Genomic DNA, 24,021 nt, shown 5'->3' with positions numbered 1-24,021 from the left:
TAAAAACAAAACGACAGGAGAAATCAAAACATTTTTCCCTTCCATTTTCTGCAGAAGTGAACTGTAATTACTCCTTTTGTAGCTAAAAACAGTATCATTAAGAATAATGGCATCATTAAGTACTAGAAGCTATTACTGGGGGTGAATTTGCTGCACTGATAATGAAGCTCTAGACAGGAAATGAAGATACTAATTACAAGATAAAACGCCTACTCAGTTAATTGGAAGCAACAGCGAATAAAAAGAAATGCATTTGCAAAAGTTCCTGACCTCTATCATTCAATAAGATGTTGTTTGGGTTCAAATCACGGCACACAATTCCTTCTCTATGTAAAGCATCAAGGGCTACCACCATTTCAGCTGCCCATCTTTGAATGCAATCCTCTGGGATATTAAACCTGGAGGTTAGCGCTAATCTTTCGTCGAGGTCCTGAAAAATGTGATGTATTTCCTTCTGCCCTGCTCCTGCTATTTTGTCTTCCTTCTTTGGTGCAGTCTTTTTACTTTCAGCTGCTGGTGACACAGCCGAGTCTGTCTCCTCTTTCCCACCGTCTTCAGTTTGATTGGAAAACAGCGACACTCCTTCATTCTTTAGCACATCCGTATCCAAGCTAACCTCTTGAGCACCTGAGAGCAGGTTGGAAACACGTGAACTTTCTTCTTTGCTCATCATATTTAAGGAGCAGGCCCCAAGCTCTTGGAACAGAGCCCCATCTTCTGAAGCACCTACCTCTTGGTCAGATGTAAAGAGGGTCCCAAGAGCTCCCTGAGTGACACCACTTGGCTCATCTGCTTCCTCATGGGCAGGATCACCCACTTCTGCTGCCACACGATTTGGCTCTTGATCAAATGCTTTGCATGGCTCTGCAGAATTATTTAATTGCAAGACATCAGGTGTTTCTAACAACTTTACTTCTGACACGTCCCTATCAGATTTTGTAAACTTTGTTGGCCGTGACACAGCTGGCTCCTCTGTTTCATCAGACATGCCTGGTAAGTTTATTAGGAGATCAGGCCTTCCTTCATCAATGCTATTCACATCATCAAAAGCAGCATCCTTAAAGGAGATAACTGGCACAGAGTCATTTGAACCCCTGCTCACAGTGTCATGAGCTTTCACACCCATTTTGCTCTCCAGGGCATCCAAACTTCTGTCATGATCTGGCACAGAAAACAATGGCTTTAAAGGCTCTGATTTCAGGTTATGTATTTTTTCTCCAAACTCAAGCCCCAGGAGCTCACTAGTGCTATCTTTGCTGTCTATCCTGAAGAGCTCCATGGGGCTGTTCTTGGATCTAGTTAACGAGTCCAATATCCTAGTAGGGCTGGCTATTTCCGACTCAGCATCGTCGATGAACAGCTTTCGTTCCTGAGATACAATCTGGGAGGTGAAGCTGTCACTACCAACAACACTGCACTTCTGCAAGGAGCTACTCTCTTTGGTATGCAGCCCTTCACACTCTGCTTTAGCCACTGGTTCCTCATTTAGGGAGCCAGAGTCAATTTTTTCCTGCCCATATTCATTGCACAATGTTAAGTAACTAGTGGTGCACTCTTCTTCTGAGCTAGATGCTGAGTCCATCCACTTGGAAATCTCCTGACCATCTTCCTGGTTGCTGCTGTCATCCTGAGAGCTTGGTGTCAGGCTGCTCCTCAGTGGGACCACCTTCAGCATGCTCTCCCCAGAGCTTTCTCTGGAATCGGTACTACTACCAGTTTCTTTAGGACTAGGCGTTGGTTGCTCCAGGTAAATTTTAGTTGAGCTGGAAGTTCTGGATTCAGGAATTTCAAAGCTCTCTTCAGGACTTCTGTTTAAGAACTTACTGACATAAGACCAGAGTTTTCCTCCTGAAAAATAAAGAAAAAAGGGAGGGGATCTCTTAATTTCACTCAAAATAGCATTTATTTTTATGAAACAGGAAAATATCCTCACTGTCACTATACACTATACCCTTATGTCCACAGAGCTTTTTGGAACCATGTCCTCAGCAGGAAATAATTACAGGGACCACAACTTGCTTTTCACACAGATTTGTATTGTTACATAAATATTTAAAGAGCTGCATCAGAGATTAAGCTGCTGCTTTTTTTGTTTTGTTTTTAAACTTCAGTAAAGTCCCATTTCAGAGCGTCTCTCAAGTTGCAGTGGTCACGACTCTCTACCTGCCACCACAAAAGAAGCAAAAACTAGGGAAGATCAAATTGTTTACTGCCCATCACCACTTCTGCCTACACTGAATAATTCTATATCACAGCTCTAAACTCATCAGCAACATTAGTGGAAATGGACTGAAAACTAAACAGCAAGTTCAGTAAGGGAAATTACCATATCAGCAGGATATTTTAAGGGTTTGTGTCTGTCTTTGAAGAAGTTGGGGTTTTTAGTTAAATATTGATATATTTCTTCCATTTACTTTAAAATAAAAAAAAAGCTTTTTATGCTTTACTGCACCACACAAGGACTTTTCAATACAAGTTACACATGCAAACAGCTCCTTCACAGCATCTAAGAAAGTTCTCTCTCCAAAAATAAGTTGCATTTAAAAAACACAAACCAGGACTCTTCATGTTTCCAAATGCTGCACATAATAAAAGAGCTCACAGATTTCAAAACATAATTTTAGTAAAATAAATCAAAAAGTTACCGTAACTCTTATATGTCCCAAAGAATTTGGCTTAAAGCTAGAAAGTCTCCTTTGATAACTTGGGGAGAAATGCAATGTCAAGACATTTCAACTTAAAAGACTGTACAGAAATTCTGGAAAATGCAGGAGTTTGAACAAAATCTTTGTAAAAGAAAAAAACAAGTATCCATCCCACTGGGCATCTGCAAAGTTGGTGGGGGTTTTTGTTGGGTTTTTTTTACCTATTTGGATAAAACAGAGTTTTATATTTTTACAAAATACATGCTTTAATAGTTTGGGGGTTTTTTAACACTCTCTTTATCAGGCAAAATTCCTTTAAAAAGTACAATAAAAGAAGAAACTATTTATCATTGCCTAGGAACAGATTTTCTATACTCCCAGGTATTTCAAATAAAACTTATCAAAGACAGAAAAACCTTGACACTTTAAAAAATTAATTTGAATAATATAATGTGAAGTTTTCCTGCCCTCCATCCCCCTGGCTAAGACATGAGTTATTTTTCAAGGGGAAAAAAATATCTCACTGGTTATGGTGAAACTAAGTATATTAAAAACACTAAGAAGGAATTCTAACAGCTTGAGTCCAATGGTAAAAATGAAAATTTAGGTCTGTTAATCCACACGGTTTCTGCCATAAGAACAAAGAGAGTCAGCACCAGGTCAGGATAACCCTTGCCACCTTCTAGAATGTGTTGAGAAAGGATTCCAGGTAAAGCACCAGGAGCAAAGAGAATCAATGCTCACAGAGAAAGGAACAAGAACTGCTATACTGACCACTGTATGGCATAAGTACTTTAAATTCTTACCCAGAGGTGCATCCAAAATATGCACCCCAAAATGTGCCCTGCCACAGCAGCAAGGCACAGCCCCTGAGTCCCTCCCAGCCGAGCAGCAGCCCCTCAGCCCAGAGAGGCAGGACAGCCACTGGCTCTGAGCCTGCCTGGGCACAAGTGACACCAGGCCCTGTGTTGGTGACACTGAGGGCCCTGGCCCTGCCAGAGGTGTCTCACGAGCAGAATTTCACCCCTGTGAGAAGCAGAGAACCCGTGCAGGTTCTTCAGGTTAGGCCACTTGCTTTAAACACATGTTAACACAGCAGCACAACAGGGCAAAGGCACCTTGCCCTCTGAGTCCTTGCACAGCACTTCAGAATTACTGATCTTCAGCTGATTTGGGGAGAATGAGAGAGCAAGGACATAATTTTTGCATATATGTGAAAAAGTTTATTCTCTTTTTCACACTTTTATCCATAACAATTAATTTCCTTTAAAATTTCAATTAAATTACTTCAAGTACTATAATGAAGTAACTTTTCCCAGTTTATTAAGTAGGCATGGAATTATTCAGGTCCATTTCATACCAAACAATAAAATCAAATTTGAGAACCACACCCTTTCTGCATTATTACTTACATAATTTAATAAAAAAATTATATAGTCTCCCCATCCCACCTGCATTAAGATTAATTAATACAAGCTAAGTCTTTCCATCTACATTTTACTAGTGTTTACTACTTGTGCTTTACGAATTTCTTATGAAAACACAAATCTCAGACCATGACCCATGAAGACTCATGTAAGATTTTTGGAGCTTTGGGAAGTGCCTGGCACACCACCACCTCAGCCTCCAGGCATGGCTTCAATGCAAGTAGGAGCACCATCAGTGCTTCCTCTGAAGGAAGCTGTAAGAGGAGGTCTTTCTAACAGAGGCCAGCCTTGAGCTTTGACCCAGGGAGGCAGAAAGCTCAAAACCTTTTCCCTGTGATCCTTTGTCACATCCTTTTTTCCTGTTCCATTACTGGACACCAGGTATGCTTTTATATATGACACCTGAACAGCTCTCACTGATCCAAATGCTCTGTACCCCTACACTAAGATAAGAAGGGGCTGGGCTGCCCAGCAATATGAAAAATGCAAGTGTTACCCTTGCATAATTTAAGTTTTTCACCTATCCACACATCAAACTGCTCTCAGGACAATCCTGTCTTCTGCTCCCTCCACCTCACATCATGCAAGATTTCATCCAGCCTCCACTACATTTGGGGCTCTACTTGGCTCACTGCAGCTTAAGAAGGGAGACCCAAGATTAAAGAAGGAAAAAGAGACATGTTGGGATCAACACTTTAAAAAGTCCACAAAAAAATCACTGGCAGATGTGAGAAGTTCAGTAAATATAGAAGTTGCAAAAGACAAAAAAAAGAAATCTCTTTATTCTTACAGTGTTCAGGAATTCACCATTGTCCACGTGTGAAAACAGGGAGAACTGCAATAACTCATTTGTTCTTGCAAATCTATTATCTTAGGTTTTCAAAAAGAAGTTTTTCATTATTAATGACTTGTATTTAAAAATCACAGTGGAAACGGCTATTTACTGCAACTTCAACTTAAGAGTTAAATACAAGTAAACAAAACCAAGCAAAAAAATTATGTCCAAATATGTTAACATTCAAATATTTCAAGACTGGCCTCCTGGTCAAGTGGAAATACGTAAATAAATGCCATGCAATAATTGTGTTCTATAGTGAAAAACAACAATTTTATTTCTTTTTTAAAACGTCCAATTCAGGGTCAAACAAAAGTGATATTTGTATCTGTGTATGTAATTATGCCTTTATGAATGACATACTAATAATCTTTCCCCCTCTCCCCATGTGTTGTGTAAGATCAAGAAAACCCATTAGCAACCCATGCTAATATAGTATCAGGAATCTATAAAAACTAAAATTACAGAAATCAATCCAAACAAGTAAGCTTCAGTCACTGTCAAATAGTCCAACAGGATAAATAACTATAAAAGCTACAGTATTAAGCTAAAGTTTATTAGTGTTTAATACAATTTCAGAACTATATTATTAACATAACTAATTATTAAGTTTGCTTTCTTCTACCATGAATTGATTCCACAGCCAGCTTAGTCCAATCTTTCTGGTTTGATAAGCACATGAAAATCATCAAGTTCCACATTCTTCTGCAGTTATTCAATGAAAAATTTCTTATTAGTAGTGCTATACTTAACCACATTTCCAGCAATCTGGAGCTTATACCTCTGCATCTAGAGGCAGAATCTAAAAAGTTAGTGTCCAAAATAATCAACAGGAAATTCAGCATAAAGTGATTAAGTGATGAATGTAACTAGGAATCTTTCATATTCTTTCAAACATTTCTGCAGCTTTTTTATTATTAGCACTTCATGTATGAACACCAAAAAGAAAATGCAGACTAGATAGTATATATGACAGGACAAAATGAAACCTAACAGTTCAGAAAAATTAGTTTCCTAAACATGATTTTGTTCCAGATGACAAGAAAAAATCATGACCAGTTGGATTTTTCCTCACCCAGTGCTCAGACACTTCCCATTTCAGCTTCACATCCTAAAGACTGGCTGAATAAATCAATAGCCTTTGCTAGCTTGGCCCATGAGATTATTCCCAAGAATGAAGCACTGCAATTCCTGCAGAACTGGAATGCAGCTAAGAATGCAGCAGTCACTGGATCTAGGAAATCCCAAACAAAGTCAAAGTGGATAACCCAGGCTTCCAAATAACTGTAATGTGATAGAGAAGAAAAACAGTGTGCTGAAAGACATATGCTTGAATTATTCTCCAAAACTGAGCCCAAATCTCTACAACACTGCATAAGAATTTGTGCATGGCCAGGACTTACAATCCTAAACCATGCACCTCATGAGAATTAATAGCCTTCCTTGCTGGAAAAGGAACAATTTCATGGTTTTCAAAGAATCACTGTTCTTCTTTTGAACAGAGACATACCTACTGGTAGACTTCACTATGTTAATGCAATGGCTACAAAAAATGAGGCTTGCCAAAAGTAAAGCAGACACACAGGCACTGCCATGGTTCAACAACAATATTCCACAGCATCCCAACAAAGCCACAGTGGAGTTGCAGCTCCACACGAAGGGGAAGTTGACCTCCTGCCTAATCTCTAACATGACAGTAGTTACAAGCATCCTGTATCTGCAGTCCTGGATTTCCAGTGCTGCTGGTGGACCTCTGCTGCAAAGTTTGCTAATTTAGGCAAAGCTTAGCAAAAGCTACTATTCCAAAGCAGCCTCCTGAAAAAGTTACTTGCCAAGGAGCATATCACCCTCCCTACATTTTCTGATTGCTGTCACATATTTACAGCTAGAATTATCTCCTCTCCTAACAACAAATCCCCAGCTTTGCAAGCCAAAGCGCTACCGTGGTGTTGTCTATCAATTGCTGCGTGCAGCAAGCTTCTTCAGCAGGAAGTTTCTTGAGTGCTCTCCAGATTGATAGGAACTCCAGCTTGTTTATGCTTAAAGAGATTTGACAGCTTCTAACAGCCACTTAAACTTTGATGTCCCATGGAAGCCCCCCAGCCTATTTTTGAAGCATCTGTTTCTAAAATTTCTGTAGTCAGTAGTGCCAGGAAGAAGCGAGGCCTTATTAACATCAGATTGGCTCTCTCCCACACTAGAACTTGCCAAGTGCTTTCCAACAAAGCCACAAGATAACTTTATGGACTTTTGTGCTTCTGATGCACCCTTGAAGCCTCTCACTGGGGCCAGGAGAAAAATCTCTAAGAGAACCCAAGACCTTACTCACCAATTCTACGCATGTGACACCATCATGATTTACCAAAACAACCAACCAACCAAAGTCGTCTTCTTGAATCTGTGGTCAAGCCTGCTGAATTCCATACAAAACCCAATAGTGCTGCACTTAGTAATACAGTTAAAATCAACTATGAACAGGAAACAGTGAGCAGCTTACATTAAAACCTCTGAATTTGCTACAGCACAAGCCACTTCCCATTTAAATTAATATTTTACCCTTCAAACTCACAATGGTGTAGCTAACATACCTAACATCATAAATCTGCACCACTTACAAATTTGACTGGCACAATCTTCCTTCTTATTGGAATAGAATTACTTGGAGTGTGAATATTTAGAGCATTCACAAGTCATGAAATAAAATTTTGAGACTATCACTTAAAAAGTACAGTCTTAGAAATTTTTATCTGTTCTCAACATCACCTACAAGCACCCTCTCTATTCATACCTGATCTGAGATGGATAAAATTTTAAGACAGGTTTGTCTATAGGGATTCCTGGTATTACTATCCTTGCAATTTAAAGAATGAGTACTACTAACATAAGATGATCAAGACCATCATCAGTGGGGTGAGCTAGACTAGTCTGCATATAGTGCAGCATAACTTAAGCCCTATTTTCATTTATCCTTTATTCACACAGAGTTGGAAGCCTTTCCAGAGTTAGAAGTATCACTCTCACAGCAGGGTGAGGTGCAGTGGCCATTGCTTCAGTTCAGGGTTTGGGATCAGGCCCTACACCTGCAATACACTTATTGAATACATTCTCAGGCAATTTACTCATCACTGTGTACCCCAGCTACCCCTCTTTACAACAGAATATACCACTCTTCCTCTCCTTTTGCATGTTCTGAGCCCAGACAGTAGGTTCATGAAAATGAAAGAGCTCTGATCATGCAATGTCTGTTTTTCTCATGGTTATATAACAATAAAATTAACACTTCCAGAAGATTGTCAACTGCTCACATTAGGCCTTCCTTAAGATTTTTGTTCTTACATCTGACCACTTTTCCCATGAAATTCCACTACTACTCCACTCACTTTTCCATCTGTCTCAAGGAAGAACATTCTTCCTAAAGAGAAGAGCAAAACTGTAGGACTTGAGAAACTGCAGAAATACTAGGAAGAGGTTTTTTAAATTATGTAATTATGCTAACCTTAAGGGCAGCTGCTATCTGACAAGGGTTGTGAGTGGGTTTTTTTTTGTTTCTTTCGGGGTTTCTTCAATTGTGGGCTTTTAAAAAAACTTTATCTGAAAAACAAAATGTAACAGCTTATGTGGAGACTGAAGCTCAGTTGAGAGTCTCCCAATCCTCTTATGTATTATTATATACACACCTCAAGAGAAAGTGCTGCACTGAAAACTCTCAAAATCACCATCAGGCACTACAGTAATGTGAGGCTTTTCTTCCTGCATCAGTGCTCATGGCAAAACCAAGTCACACATTGCAGAAACATTCATTCCTGTTGCAAAGCTAACTTTAACTGGTCTCATATGACCTTGTTCATGAAAAAGCCAAAATCTAAGTTATTAGGGAAAAAAAGAAGTAACATTAAATGCAATAAAATTATCTTCTCTATCTTAGTTCTTTCACATCATCCATTCTGAATTATTAACATTTTTAGGAAATGTTTAGGAAAGAACTATTAGCAATCCCCAAATTTATATTCTGCACTCATTCTAAACAAATATGGGTAATTACATTTAGGGAATATTTAAATCCAGGTGTTAGACAAAAAAATCAAAATGTAATTATTTTGTGCCACCTGTTCCCTGTACATTTAACAGGAATTTTATAAATAGTCTGAAGGCACAACTCTGTGGTTCTGCTTTGAACTCCTATGTGATGCCACTAGCTATTTTCTTAAAAATCCAGATCAGTGCAGTATTAACCAACAGGAAAATGTTCATGGTTTTTAGTGGAGCTATTAAATTACTGTGCAAATACTTGTCATTTTAACTAGAAGATGTTAAAAATATTTACTAGTCAAAGTTTATGAAAGTAGCCAAAGACTTTATCTCTGAGAGATAACTGTAATTAATGCAGATAGTTGTTGCAGTCAAAGCACTCCGTCTCCTATAGAAAATAAACAGTTGGAAGCTTTCAATACTGCTACAATTCAAGTAACCCATCAGGATTTGAGGCCATTTGAAGCAGGAATCAGATCCACCGCAGAATGAGAGGGGAAGAGGGGGAGGGACAGAGGAACAGAGTGGGGTGTCTTACATGACATCTCTCTGGCACACTTAAAATATTTTACCTGGATGTATGAGAGATTAATTTGACAATGAAGTGCACCATCGATTAAAACTGAAAACCTTTGACTCTTTTCAACAATATGCTTAAAGGAGAGACAAACCTTCTGCGTGCTGCAGCACGAGGAAGACAGACTCCTCGGAGATGATGTACTTGTGCAGACACACCATGTTGGGCACGCAGCGGGGGATGATGGTCGTTCTGCTCCTGCTGCACTCACTACTTTTCCTTAGACCCTGACAGAGAACAAAAAGGTCAGTTGTACCCTCAGTTGCCTTTGGAGCCTGCTGTGCTCTGTGTTTATCAACCAAACTAATCTATCCGAGTTACTCTGGGCTTCAGAGAAACCACTCATCTGCTGCTCTATGCCCCTCGGTCCCCCGAGGCTGTGCTGATGGCATCTGGCGTGTTTCCAGAGAACAGAAGATGGCACAAAGCTGCCATTAAAATCAATTACATGGGTCAATGTTTTTATTAGAATCTCTCTCAAACTAAGTCATCAGGATGACACTCAGTTATTTCCCTGTGACCCTTTTTTAAAATTTTATTTTTGCGTGTGACCAAAAGACACTATTAAAAAAATTCAATTCAAGTCTTAAAGACAAAAGAATGCCTTAGCCTCATAGGTAATCCTCACATTTCCATTTTACTTTACTAAAGACAACAACCACCTCAATAAAAAGGAAAGGATTAGTCTCCTTGAGAGACAATGATTTTTGGGAGGTAGGGATGAAGTTGCCAGAAGTGAAAAAATTGATGTGGGAGGGTGGAAGGGAGGGGAGAGAGAAAGAGAAAAAAAATTATGTCAATAGTGTGACCTATTACAATATTGATAAACATAGGCAGTTACATGGGAAATTCAATGTTATCCTATCTGCCAGTAGATAACATGAGGTTCTAATATACCATATTCACAAATGAACCTTTATGTGAAACAAACAGGTTTGTTGTATCCTGCACATACAATTTCAAAGGCCAATGCACAAAGGTGGGTTATAAGCCAGATCTGAAGCAAAGTTACAAAATGGTAACAAGCAATTAAAGCTTTATGTTTGGGACACAGCCTTTTTTCCATCCTTCCTGCCATCAGCAGTGGAATTCATGTCAAGGGGAGCCTGAAGTAAATGGCCACAAAAACAATGCTCATAACTAAACCAATTCTCAGCATCACAGATGCTCTGAGAATACTGGGGTCTTCATCTGAACACTTTCTGAAACCTAAAATAGTAATGCAAAAAATTTTATTCTGATTGAATAACTGTTCATAAATGCAATGGGTTAGTAATATTAAACTCAGCTATCTCAGACTATTGATGTAAAACATAAGGCAACAAATCTGAAGAAGGACAGTTGTACATTTCATCTACAACACACTTAGGCCAGTAAGATATTCCTCAGCTAAAGAAGACCAAACACAAGGCGCAGTGGATGTGCTTGGATAAAGAAGAACTTTCACCTTTGTCGGAAGTCCTGAGCCACCAGGGCTTTACAGATGTTTTAAGCAGCACATTAAATGTGTGATTCTTTACCAAAGCCTGCAAAGGGGTTGGCCTCAATAACCAGAGGCATCTCAGGTGACTAAACCAGCACATCTGAGCACTAGGGATGTTAAGAGATAAAGGAAAGGAATGCAACCAAACACTGACAAAAAGAATTCCAGGGCACTTAGTATGTATTACCATAATAACAATATATTGCTGGGATACATCTATAATTAAATACAAACTGATCTTTGTGTGGTGGTGTAACTTAGGAGGCCATATAATAAAAGATTATTAACAAATAATGAAAGATTTTACTTACCTTCAATATAAAAGTCTCCTGTGTTCTAGTGTCCATTACAAGCAAAACCTAAGCAAACAGTAATCAGAATTTATTTAAATTCACATGAGTAAGCTAACAAAACATAGTTCTTAAATCTAATGTTGAATATTCTTACAAAGAAAGTGATATAATCAATTTAAAAATTAAACCCCTGCAGCACACAGACTTGACAACCAGTCTTTTTTTTAAGCAAAGAAATGACGGAGGATATCGATCTCTAAAATTAGGGTAACGATAAAAAAGGAGGATTTACTTAAAAAAGTGTGGATGGGTTTGCTGCAGAGAGAACACCTACAGCTGTGAAGAGTATCTCTGTTAGCAACGCACCACCTCTACTGAAAGCACTTTAAACACAGCAATGAGAGAAGCACTAAACAGCAACTACACTCTTAGCAAGCTCCATTTGTTTATGCGTTGAAAATAAAACAAACAAAAAGATACATGTGTACACACACTTAAGAAACTGCATCTTCAGAAAGCTGGAACCCTCTGCCTTCAAGTCACCCTGCTCAGGAATTAAGTGTTTCCAAACTCTAAGAACACAGATGTGCTTGAAAAGCACCAGCTGCAACACAGCCACACGAGCAGCACAAGCACAAGCTCAACCCTCTTCTAGGAACAAGAGTGTGCTCTCATTGTTTATTTACAGCAGACATTGTAAGCTTTCAGTATAAATATTCACATACAGTTATACCAAAATATTTAGGCTCCAAAATTAAACTCTTAGAGGGCTTCTTTCCCATGCTGGCACTGGGACTACCTAACACTGGGTTTAATAGACAAGATGCAGCAACTCCAAGTGAACAGACAAGGTGCAGTGAAGATTAAGTCAGCTGGCATCCAAAAAGACTTCTTGCAGAGGAATGACACATCAGGAGCAACACAGCTTCATCAGGTGGCAGAAGGAGCCTGCCCTAGCTCCCTGCTGTGAGGGGCAGCAATGCAGATATGCTCTGCTCTCTCTGGATGGCAGCATTCAAATCCTACTTCTCTCCACACTGCATCTCAAATGTGAGGAGAACTGCAGTCTTCTCTAATAATTTCTTTCTCACTCTATTTCACCAAAATAAATAAAGTCACAGACTCTTCCCCATTTCCAACACCTTCTCTTTTACTAGGGCTGCAGACAATTTTAAAAGCTTTTTTTGTATATTTGAGGTGAAAAAAATCAACAGAAGTTGGAGCTACTGAGATTTTTTGGACAAAGGAATGACACACAGTTTCCATGTCAAGGGCATGGTAAGGAAAGGCAAATATTCCCAGGCTATTGAGTCTGCTGAACAATTTTTTAGGCCTCTTACGTAGGGCTTCCAGAAACAGTGGAAACCAACTCAATAAATAACTACTGTAAAACTGGTTTTGTTATCCTTGCTTAACCAAAAGGTGTAAAATTACAATTAAAGAAAAACCCAAAACCACACCAACCAATCAAATAAAATCAACAGATCAAGAGAAAAATAAAAGCCACTTTACAAGAGGTGCCAAAAGAAGATAAAAATTGTTTGGAAACATCTATGTGTTTACAATCATTCTCCTTCCTCTTCTCCCAAGTTTGTTTGCAACTAGATACTGTTCACATTGAGGCAATAAATACGAGAACATATGTGATTTTTTTTTTAAATGTGCCCTTTGACTGTCAATATCTCCCAAACAGGTGTTGGCTAAATGATTATAAATTGGCCTCTGGATACACCTCTTCAACTGAGCCGTACAGGACTGGCGATAATATAATTAGACCTAAAAACATCAGGCTGGTGAATGCTTTCCATCTGTTTGGCAATAATGTTTAGTTAACAATAGTCTTTAAAAGAAGCACCTTCAACTTCAGTTCTTAAAGTTATTTATAGGGCCATTCTTAACACACCAGCACTCTTGCTAACAAGAGCTTTAGCCACTTGGAAATTATTAGCCATACGGCTGTATACGAAAAGGAATGGCAGCATTTAACATCTGTATCTCTCCAGATTTACAAGCATCAACCTCATTTAAAGTCATTTCTTAATGAACAGTTCCGTGGTCTGTATTAATATTATAGTTGCATGCACAAAGATCATAAGGAGCCAAACATTTTTTTAATACCAACAGTAGGCCAATCAGTAATGAAGCTGTCAGCATAAAGGACAGAATAATAGCTTCTTTAACCCTCAAACAGGATTTGTTCATTTGTAAAGTAGAAGACACCAATTTAAAAACTGCTCATGGGTTTGCTCACCTTTATAAAGACAAAAATCTAATTTGGTACTAATTTGATACAATTGTCTTTCCAATAAAAGGCTCCTAAAGCCATCTTTTATTCCATGATAAAACAACTGCTATAACTAAAACTGTCATGAAATAATTACCTTTGATAGCATACCTTATTGCACAAATACAATTAATGTATTCCTCCCTTTCATTTTTCACATTTGCTTATCAGCACTGTATTAGCATATGGTGCAACAGAAGAGATTACTGAGCCCTCTCCCCGTAAGTTGAGGTACAGAACCACGACCACCAACGCCAATAAAGCAGGCAGCAGGTCCCTGTAGGGTAACTTCATCTGCTGTTATATTGCAGCATCAACACGAAAGCAGCAGCTACACTTTTATACCTGCAATAACAACAACTAATATCCCTGTGCCTTTGAGGTTAACAACCTACATGGACTACCCAGTCCAACTTAACCACCTCCTTTCTTTTTGCTTCCCATCAAGCATCTTACCTTCCCCGAGTGACTAACACCTCATTTACAACTCCTCTTCATTTTAGGGACAATTATTTCTCTGTTGATTCAGTACCAACCTTTGGCAAGACTGTTTACATCAAAAGGGACTCCAAGAAGCCCAGGAAGACCTTTGGAAGTAACTTTAGAAATTCGGCCTTGGCAGACTGTAGACTTGACAGGGGCCCAGCAAATCACAAACTTGTTCAAAGTGAAAGCAGCCTGCGTGCATTATTACAAAGATGTGGTTTAACCAATTTCTCCCAAATAATTAAGGGACAACATGAATGGGTAAGTCACTATCAGAAAGCTATTTCAGGAAGGGATAAGTCCAGGAAAGAGAGGGTGACAAGTGTGTTTGTTTGACTTTTTATTACTCACCCAGAGCAGAGAAAGATCAGCAGCTCTTAGATGCATTACAATACTGCTGCAGAAGGGCACAACTGACCCAGGTGTCCACTCACTCTCCTCATCTCATGCTTTACAGCCAATTTATACACAGTGCACCAAGTCTCCTTTTTGCATTCCTTCACACTTCTCTCCTGTGAGATTTTTGTAATTCTAAGATTCCTCTTTTTAAAATGCGAAGTGACAGGTCCTCACCCTAAAGGCACGAGTGGACAAAACAGGATTCCACAGAGCATTCCCTAGGACAGAACTCTGCTGTTCTCCAGAGCAGATCACACTGGGATGCTGGCATTAGCCTAGGCTGCTTCTAGCTCACATGAGCTGACAGAACCTCTTCCACCATGTAAGTTGTAATATTTAACATCTCCTAACAACAAGCTGTTGACTGTAACATTCAGCATCCTTTCTTGGAGAGGAGGGAGAAGGAGGCACAGCAGGACACTCCTGGGCACTGAGCAGCTAGACTGTGACACAAAATGAGACAAGGCAAAATCCTATTTGTAATATTAATGGACGAACAGTCAACGTCCACGTATCATGCTGGCTCTTATGACTCTGTTGCTTACTCATTCTTTCTCTATTTTTTTTCACTGATAACCTCAACACAGCCAAAACCACTGACACACAAATAGCAATTACCACGAATAAATATCTACTGTAAATAAGTGTCTTCAGCAGCAGAGATATCCTAATTTTGCACTGGAGCTCTCAGGAACATCCCAAAAACAAGTGAATGCAGTAGCATTGCATGACAGCATCTCAATGAAGTGCAGATAGCAATACCCCTCCCCTCCATGATGCCAGATAGGATTTCTTACTTTTTTTTTAATTTTCCTTTTTTCTTTTCCTAAGTCAAGGGTTAATTCTGATGCTGATTGCAGCTACTTAAAAAAATTAGCTTCTTAGATTTGATTTACAGTGTACCCAACAGCTTAGAGGAAAATAAATTAAATTCAATATAGTAGGTACAATTAATTGAAGAAAAATAAAATAAAACCTGCTTGGTAAATAACCACAGTCTAGCTCTAAGAAAACAGTTAATTTTAAGATCCTTTAAATGCACAGAAATTAGCAAATGTTTCGGTATGCTAATTTTTTTTAATTAAAAGATATTTCTGCAGTAAAAGCTCTTTCATATGCACTACTGATTCTTCATCAAACGTTAAGTTTCCAACTTAACACCAGTATAGCCGGTGGCAGCCTGAAGGTTTACCATCTGCTGCCACCCAAAGTCACGGTGGCCACCTTCAGAACATATGCATCAAAGCCCTGAGATAAGAGACTGAAGGAATACTGCAGAAGTCAGCATAAGGGGGAGCAGAGACCCAGGGGCAGGCAACAGGCAAGTCACCAGGAAAAAAGAACATGGTGAACCAGCAGTCACCCCACCGAGCACCCAGCCAAGGTCATGGGGGACAGCACTGAGAGAAGCAAGGGCTGCTCTAAACCACACTGCTCTCCTGCAGGTGGATTTAACATCAATGCTCAAATCCTGTCACGCTGCAGACATTTGCCTCCCCAGTTCTCCTTCATTTTCTCGGATTTTTTTTCCCCCCACTCCCTTCTCCCCTTCCCAGCATCTCAATACTGATTCTTTTTTCCTAGTTTCTGTTCTTTCAGGACATAGAACATACCTGGGCTTTTTATTTACTGGAGCAGCTTTTAACACTAATCAAAACAAACACATCAACACATTTGCTTACAAAAATGTGACTTTAAGTTCACTAACACAAGTGAAAAATAGCTTGTGCCTGATCAAAGAAAATGGAGTAATATCTCTTACTGCAGCAGCAGCCAGAAGAAAGGTTTCCTAGACAAAACACAGCTAAGGGATTACTTTAAAACCAGCTCCATTTTGTTATTAAATTGGTACTTTATACTGAAAATACATAATATAAATATTGTCACCAATGGGCCACCTATTAACTCTGGTTCTTACCTGCTCAACAAATGTACCTTTTTCACACGGTAGATACTCTAGCAAAAGTCCTACAAACTTGAATATGTGTCAGATGATCATCTAAGATTTTTTTCTTGTGTTTACCCCATCAGCTGGAAAATGCTGTCATGACAGATGACAAGGAAAGAGACAAGTAGCCCACCTGATCCCTGGCAGGAGTATTTGGGACTGCAAGAAAACCTAAACCAGGGCAGGAGCTCAGCTGGGTGCTGCACTCAGGACACAGCTGTGCTGATGGGCAGGAGCAGGGGTCCAGTTCCTCCTGCTCTCCTCAGCTGTGCTGGCTGTCACAAGGCTACCAGGATAAAAAGATCTACTTAACACAGATTTATTCTTGTCACTTTTCAGATTACACCACCCAGACTCTCACTCGTCTCCCTCTGTTGTTACAGAAAGAGATTACATTTGGCTAATATGTATGAAAAATGTGATTATTCCTTATCCTTGTACCTGTGCAATATGAATTATCTTCAGTTTGCAATTATTCCTCCTTTCAAACCATAATTCTAAGGAACTTACAGCCTGTATATTCTATGACTTGGAATAATAGTGTACTTATAAGACAAACGGTGCAGCTTTAAATAATGAAAATGCTAAAAAAGCAGCATATATTCAAATTTGAATTTTTAAATACTTTGAGTTGGTTGGTAACAGAGATGAAAGCCCATTTTCTTAAAGTAAACTAAAAACTGGCCAATAAATTACAAATGGTGAAATATAAACCTAGAAAATATATCTGGCAGGTTTCACTAGTGAAAACATTTTACAATATGAAATGCCACTGGCATCCCAGAGTAATTGCCTGGCACAAATTATGTACTGAGCAACTTAGTAACAGTTAGGAAGACAAACTTAAATAATTTTGGCTTAAAAGAAAACACCTCAATAATTTACTTCCTTCTGAAGGCCAGACGACATGTAGCACAGCCAGCAGAAGAATGTTCAACAATGTAATTTCTTTTTCTCTAAAGGCAAGGGCAAAATTTGCATTACTCTACCAAATCTCACTCCAAGTCAAAAGAAATTTTAGTGAGATAAACAAGAAAGAAGTTAGAGAGAAACAAAGGGTTACAACAACAAACACTCAGAAATATTCAGATTTGTGTAAATGGAAAGATTTCAGGAAAACAAGTGGCAGGTGTTTGGGGGCAAGGAAGAAGGGACAGGACACTTTCTAGTTGGCAGGGAGACTACATTTTAAAGTTGAGCAAGCTTTGTTACTTGGAGTTTGAAACCTGACAGTAACTTAGGAATAATCCCACAGCAGTAGGGAAAGGAAGGTAGCGAGCCAAGAAATCAGTTTTGACAATAACTCTGTAGGTGGTTTGATTTTGTAGCACTTGGCAAGCCACTTAAGAAACTAAAAGGTTATCAAAACATGAAACCAGCTCTTAAAAGTTTATTTGTATGGTTACTATTATTACTCAGTTTCAGATTTTCAGTGTTTTTGCCACTGCTATTTTCCATTATGCCCCATCTGTATGTACATTCCAGCTCCTGTTCCCCCCCACACCTCTTAGGCACACACAGCCACTCATTCAAATCCATAAGATGATCAAAAGATGCTCTACAGAGTGCACCTGAGAGCCAAGGGAGAGAAAACATCTGCTACAGTCAACTCCGTTTCACAGCTGCAACAGTCTTTAGTCTCACCTCACAATAAAAGGCTGAATATTTAAGTTACTAGCAAACACTAACAGGACATAGTCAGCTATGCCTGTTTTTCATGCACAACACCACACATGCTGCCATAAGAAGGGCTTATTCCTCCTACCCCTCTGATTAAATTTCATTAGAACTAGCCATAACCTGTTTGCATTCAGCTCTGGGTCTGCAGAATATGCATGTGAAGTTGATGTATATTCAACATATTTCTGTTTTTTGGCACTTTCATTCATTAAGCAGACAAGTAGTAATCACGCTTTATAAATAATTAATAATATTATTTTTGTTCTCCTGCGTATTTTTAATGTCACTTCACCAAAGTGTACAGCCACCAGAGTTAGGACTTCTCAGGACAGAACGGGAGACAAAAAAAATCCTATATTCACAATTAACAGAATTGCTTCCATTTTCTAAAAAATGTTATCTATCTCTGAAACTCTGAAAATAATTTTACCACAAGGCCCCGATGAGAGTATGTGATTTTTTTTTTTAGGTTTCATAATAAAGCTTAACAAACAGTGTACTGAACAACAAGCTTAAATGCATGGACAGCTGTGGAAGAACCGAACACAGCCAGTGCCAGTACTGACAGTGTGCCTTGATGGGGGACCAGGGAGGGGATAGAAGAGACATAAAAGACAGCCATTGGTTACAGAGGCATAGTTATTACTTAATGCACTCCGCTTTCAAGATGAATCTTTAAATTGAATGAATCTAAATAACAGAGGGTTCTAAAGAATAAGAAATTGGGTTTGAAACAGCATTGTGAAGGTATCCAGCAGCACCATAACAAAGTCGTTTCTTTAGGGGCCGGTTGTAGCTTCAAAGGAAAGATTTGCCTAGGGCAGAAGCTCAGCACAGAACCTGCAACCTTGATTTTTAATTAGGCAAATTTTGAAAGCAAAACCCTTTCCTATTCCAAAAAAGAAGTTTTCTACTTTAAGGTACATGAGCTGAAAAAATAATGATCACTTGTAGTTGGTGATAACAACAGCTACAATATTTAGGTATTTGTTTTCAATGCAGTACCTCTGGTAACATTAGTAAGAGCCTTGCTGACCAAACAGCAGCACCTCACATTCCACAACGTTTTCAGGACAAAAGCCACCTTTACAATTAGATTGCACCTCTATTTTCAGAAACCTACTCACAGGAAGCCTCTTCACATATTAAACATATGAAATACCTACAAACACCACCTCGTTAACTTTTGACACCATGAAGTGAGCAAACACAGCAGCAGAACTAAAAAAAAATAAATAAATAGAATGGATTCCTTAAGCAAAATGTAAGTCCTCTTTGGTCTACTAAAATAGATTTATACTACAGCCTTTGCACAAGAAAAGAAGCAGAAGGATAGGAGGCAAGGCAGACATGGGCATTGTTCCCTGAATTTTCACAATAATTTAAGAAGTTTAGTAACTTAAATTAGTAGTAATTTAGTAATGCTCAGATCTCTAACTCTCTCAGATTTAGCAGAAAATGGTCAAGGCAACAAAAATATTGAGGTGACAATATTGCTTAAAGGAAGGTGAAAGGGCAGACAGGGAAAAAAAGATTGCACATTGAGAATAAATTAGGCTAAAATTAAATATCTAATCATGCTGCCCAATCTAAAATAGTTTGAAAAACCCAGAGTTTCAGGTAGCAACAAGCATTTTGTCCATGAAAACGAAGCCAATTCAAAACACTTGAAGAGGCTTCAAAAGAAGAACAAAGAGTGACATTACTCTAAGGGGAAGCACTGAACCTTTCAGCATTTAAATGAGGGAAGGTTAACAGCTGGTTTTCTCGAGGCAGCACTGTATCAGGCAGACACCACTCTGGGCTTCAGCAGTGGGAGAACAAGTCTGCTAACCAACCAACACCATTTTTAAGTCAGGGTGTTTAAGCCAGTCTTGCACAGGGTTAGTCAAGCCAGCAGTTACAGTGCCAGCAGCTCATTACTACCCACACACCCATTTTCTGCTGAAACCAAAGTAGCTACCTTAGGGTTAGAATGGAAGATTATTTTCAGGCAAAACTCTGCATGGTGCTGAATCAGTTACAGCCTTGTGCCAAAAAGCATAGCATCTTCAATGCCGGCCCTGAAAATCAAAATCCATTTTCAGGAACAAGCACGCTATGTCATCTCCTTGGCTGCAGCAAGGATACTTACACACTGATTGGATTTCTCCATGATGTGAGCTTTAGGGCATATGGAAGCAGAGAAGGAGAGAAATGACAGTGATGGTGAGGAAGGAAGGGAGAAGGTGCTTTTAACTATCAGGGGCATCATCTCCAGCCCACAGATACATCTGCACACTTTTGTTTCATCTTCACATGCATCTTGTGTATGCATTATAAAACCAAATAAAATATTCTCTGGGCTTTCATCTGCCTCACAACTTTACAAACACCTAGAAATACATGCTAAAAAGCAGTACACTCAGAATAAGGCTAAGGTTGTGATGAGAGAATCTGGAAGTAGGAATGCAGAGTACAAAGACACCTGAAAGAGTCCAGCTCCCTTTTCTACACAATAATTAAACATGAACTCTGAGCCCTATGATACTGTTTACACAGGAGCATTCCAGCTGTATGCACAGGTATGTGCATACAGAATATGGAGGCCTGCTACTCCTTGCATACATCCCCAACTCTGAGAATTTTGTATTTTTGTCATCATTAGAACCCTGATTCTTCCCAATTCTGCTTCAAAGATCTGGACATGTTCAGCTCACACCTGGGACGGTTACTGAAACTGCCAAGAGAGAGATAAGGTGATCTGGTACCACTGAGGACTGCAAAAGTTTCATTCTGATCAAGCATCTTCCAGTAGCTGTTCATTAGCATTACACAAGAATGGAGATACTGAGAAAGTCTTTTCTGATCCATTTCCATCATTTCTGCAGGCTCACTCTGTCAGAATAATTCACAAAATCCATGCACACTGCATCCATTTAGTGGCTACTAATTTAATTAGTGCCTGCTAACAGGTGCTACAGATAGGTGCTCTGATATGTATACAGAGTGGAATACAGGCTAAATTCTGTACTTACAACTGAGGAAAGAAGATACAATGAATATGAAATCAGAGCTTAGAAAACCTTGTGTGCTATAAAAACAAGCACACCTAATGCATACAGCCCTCTAAGGAGAAGTTATCAACTTATGCACACAATTATAATGAAACAGGTAAAGAAAAACAAAAGCCAGTCCCAACAGCTAGGTTCAATCCAACAAGAAAAAGAAACCAAGAAATACAGACCTCAAGGGATGAGCCACAGGTTTTTGATGCACGTTACAAATGCATAAATTGACCATGCATCAGTAGCTCATGCACAAACCAGGGACTACATAAGGAACTATCAAAAGGCACAAGGGATTTGGCACAGCAAAAAGGAAACGAGCCGTTACAGTCTACATTAGCCACTGTCACACTGCTGAATAATGCATCATCTTAAAAGTATTTGGTAAGGTGGTAACTAATCAGCATTATCAAAACAACCCAACAATTCTTCTGGTCTCTTAATTAGGCTTGCAAAAAAATCCGTATGGTCCTTTACTGTTTACAGACGGGTATTATCCTGGGATTTTGGAAGACTCTATTTGCATGACTCGAAAATAAGCTTGGCTTCATTGCTGAATCTCTGTCTTGGCAAGGGATTTCAACTCTGAATTCTCAGGGAAGGAGAACAGTTGTGTGTGTCCCCAGTTCCCATTTCAAGTAGGAGTTCAAAAGTAAGAATTTCTACCGTTCTGTATTTCTAGTATCCACCAGATTGCTCAACTGAGAACACATCAGCTTATCCTTACCCCAGAACAGCAACCATGATTTCATTTTTGAAAAACAGGCCTCATCCTATTGAATGCTACCAAACATGTACCTTATCCTTTAGCTCAAATACATTTTGCATGACCTTACATGAATTGCTTAGATAAAAGCCTTTTTTCCTTCTACTTTTGTTATTTTAAAGTGCAGATGCATTTGAGTCATTTTCCCCTTTTGTTTCATATCCTTAAGATCCACAGCTTCAAAGACAAAATGTCAGCATGCAGTCGATTTATGACTGAATTCTTGAAGAGACACTGAAGAATTACCTTGTCAATCACCCCAAGGACTCTGAAGGTCTTCAGTTCCTCGGCAGGGCTCCTTAGGTTCCAAGAGGGCCTTGAACTTAGTGATCCTGGAGGCTAATGGAAGATATCAAAGATTATACATCAATCAGGGTGGTACTTGAAGGAAGACTGCCTGCTGAAGCAAATGCCAGGCCGAAGGAAACTAAATTTATCATAAATCAGAGAGCCTGAAGATGAAAGGAGAAGTTTTCTGTTTGTCCTTAGTGGGGGGAAAAAAAACAACTTGCAAGTAAATAAAAGTCAAGATAACACTGAAAACAAAAATTTAAAAAAAGAAAAAAAGCAATGAATTTTTATATTTTCTATGCTTAATGGAACCCAGCAATTGATTACTTAGTTCTTACCACACAATAATAATCAATCAAAGCCTTAGGTATTCTGGGTACAAAATAATTCAGAGATCACTGAGGAGGAGAAAGCAAATTAGAGGCTTTTTAAGTCTGAAGAACATAAAATACAGAATTATAAGTAGGGTTCTCTTGCTCTCTGGTGGGCTTTATGAAATCCTTTTAATAATAAAGGTGGACAACAGAAATGATTCCTAAAACTGCCTTAGAAAAAAGTAGCTAGTTATGTATCATTAATCTAGAAATTAACATCACAGCCAGAAAATTGGCAGGTATTGACTATTCAAGTAGTTAATATGCTAATATACATAGATGTTTGTCCATACTATGTTTTGTAGTTTCTCAGAGCCAACTCAAAGCTTGCATGTCAGAGAGGGGAACAACATTTCAACTGGAAGTCTTCTGGGACAAAGATCAACCTTTTAAGTATGCCATATACCTCTGGCATGTGAACAAATATTTTCAGCAGTTTCTAGTTGCCAACTGAGACAATTCATTAGATCTTCCTCCAAAAATTCAACATGTAGCTTCTAGCAGAACTACAGACCTGTATCTCTTCCTCACCAATAAGACAACTTCATTTGCAGAGCTGCTGAATGACAAACTCCTTTTAAGCATAACCTGACTTCCCCAAGTAGATTTCTATCACACAAAGGTGAAAAGGAAAAGGAAGGTCAGCATTCTGAGGCAATATTTAACAGCTGTGTCACAAAGGAAAATGGTTGGTAAGCAAATATGCTGTGGATGAAATGCTTAACTATCAGGAAAAATCAGGTTTTTTCCCTTGTGATGAGAAACTAAGATCCTGAACTAGGTAGAGCGATTTCCTGCCCCCCATTTTTCCCCCTCAGGCATCCTTAATATGCCATCCTCAAAGGCCAAAGCAACTCCTCGAAGCCTTCCCCAAAACTGAGCCCATTCACTCCTTCCAAACAACATACTCGCCTTCCCAATTCCTTCCTAAAAATCAGTACTTCTTTAAGTACTGATTGCTCACAAAATCCAAAAGAAAGGGCCATAAATACACATTGAAAAAGCCTGGAGAAAAGCATGCTTTTCTGGGCTCAGAGTTTAGGAGTTTATTAGTTATCTCCATTTTTTTGTATGGATCTGATAATTATTTTGTCATGTAAACCCTGGCAAGCAGGAATACCAACAGCAGCTAAGAAAACAGCCCAAATTCTACAATCTAAAACTGAAGGCTTTAACAGGAAGAAGAATAAAAAAAGAAAACTCTACATGAACTTTTTTCTCCAAACCTAATTTCTGTTCCACATTCCAACGAGCTGTTGCAAGTATTTTGAGACTGTGCAATTTTTCTGCAATAATGAAATACTTCCTTTGAAACAAAGAGTTGTGCTAACTCGGTTTATTCATGACAAGATTTCAAAAGCATTCTAAGGAATACATTTAAAGGAAGAGAACATTTCCTAATCCTCTAGACTACTATAAAAGATTTTCACTTCTATTTGTTTGCTATTACATTTTAT

General features: G+C 38.9%; 1 protein-coding gene across 9 annotated transcripts in view; it reads right to left on the bottom strand.

Moving 5' to 3' along the window:
• Positions 1–24,021, bottom strand: part of RPS6KC1 (ribosomal protein S6 kinase C1) — an 86,759-nt gene that overhangs the window by 16,424 nt on the left and 46,314 nt on the right. For all 9 annotated transcript variants that reach the window (XM_086878628.1, XM_086878631.1, XM_086878626.1 and 6 more), the window contains 4 exons: positions 22,146–22,238; positions 11,308–11,355; positions 9,608–9,740; positions 271–1,848 (listed from right to left, as the gene is read on the bottom strand). In XM_086878628.1, coding sequence (XP_086734754.1) covers positions 271–1,848; positions 9,608–9,740; positions 11,308–11,355; positions 22,146–22,238 — 1,852 coding nt within the window. The remainder of the gene's footprint in view (positions 1–270; positions 1,849–9,607; positions 9,741–11,307; positions 11,356–22,145; positions 22,239–24,021) is intronic.

This window comes from Cyanistes caeruleus, chromosome 2 (assembly GCF_971803275.1).
Source record: "Cyanistes caeruleus chromosome 2, bCyaCae1.hap1.1, whole genome shotgun sequence".
Classification (NCBI taxonomy): Eukaryota; Metazoa; Chordata; class Aves; order Passeriformes; family Paridae; genus Cyanistes; species Cyanistes caeruleus.
Note: the sequence above shows the minus strand (reverse complement) of the source record. Positions and strands in the feature narration are given on the sequence as shown.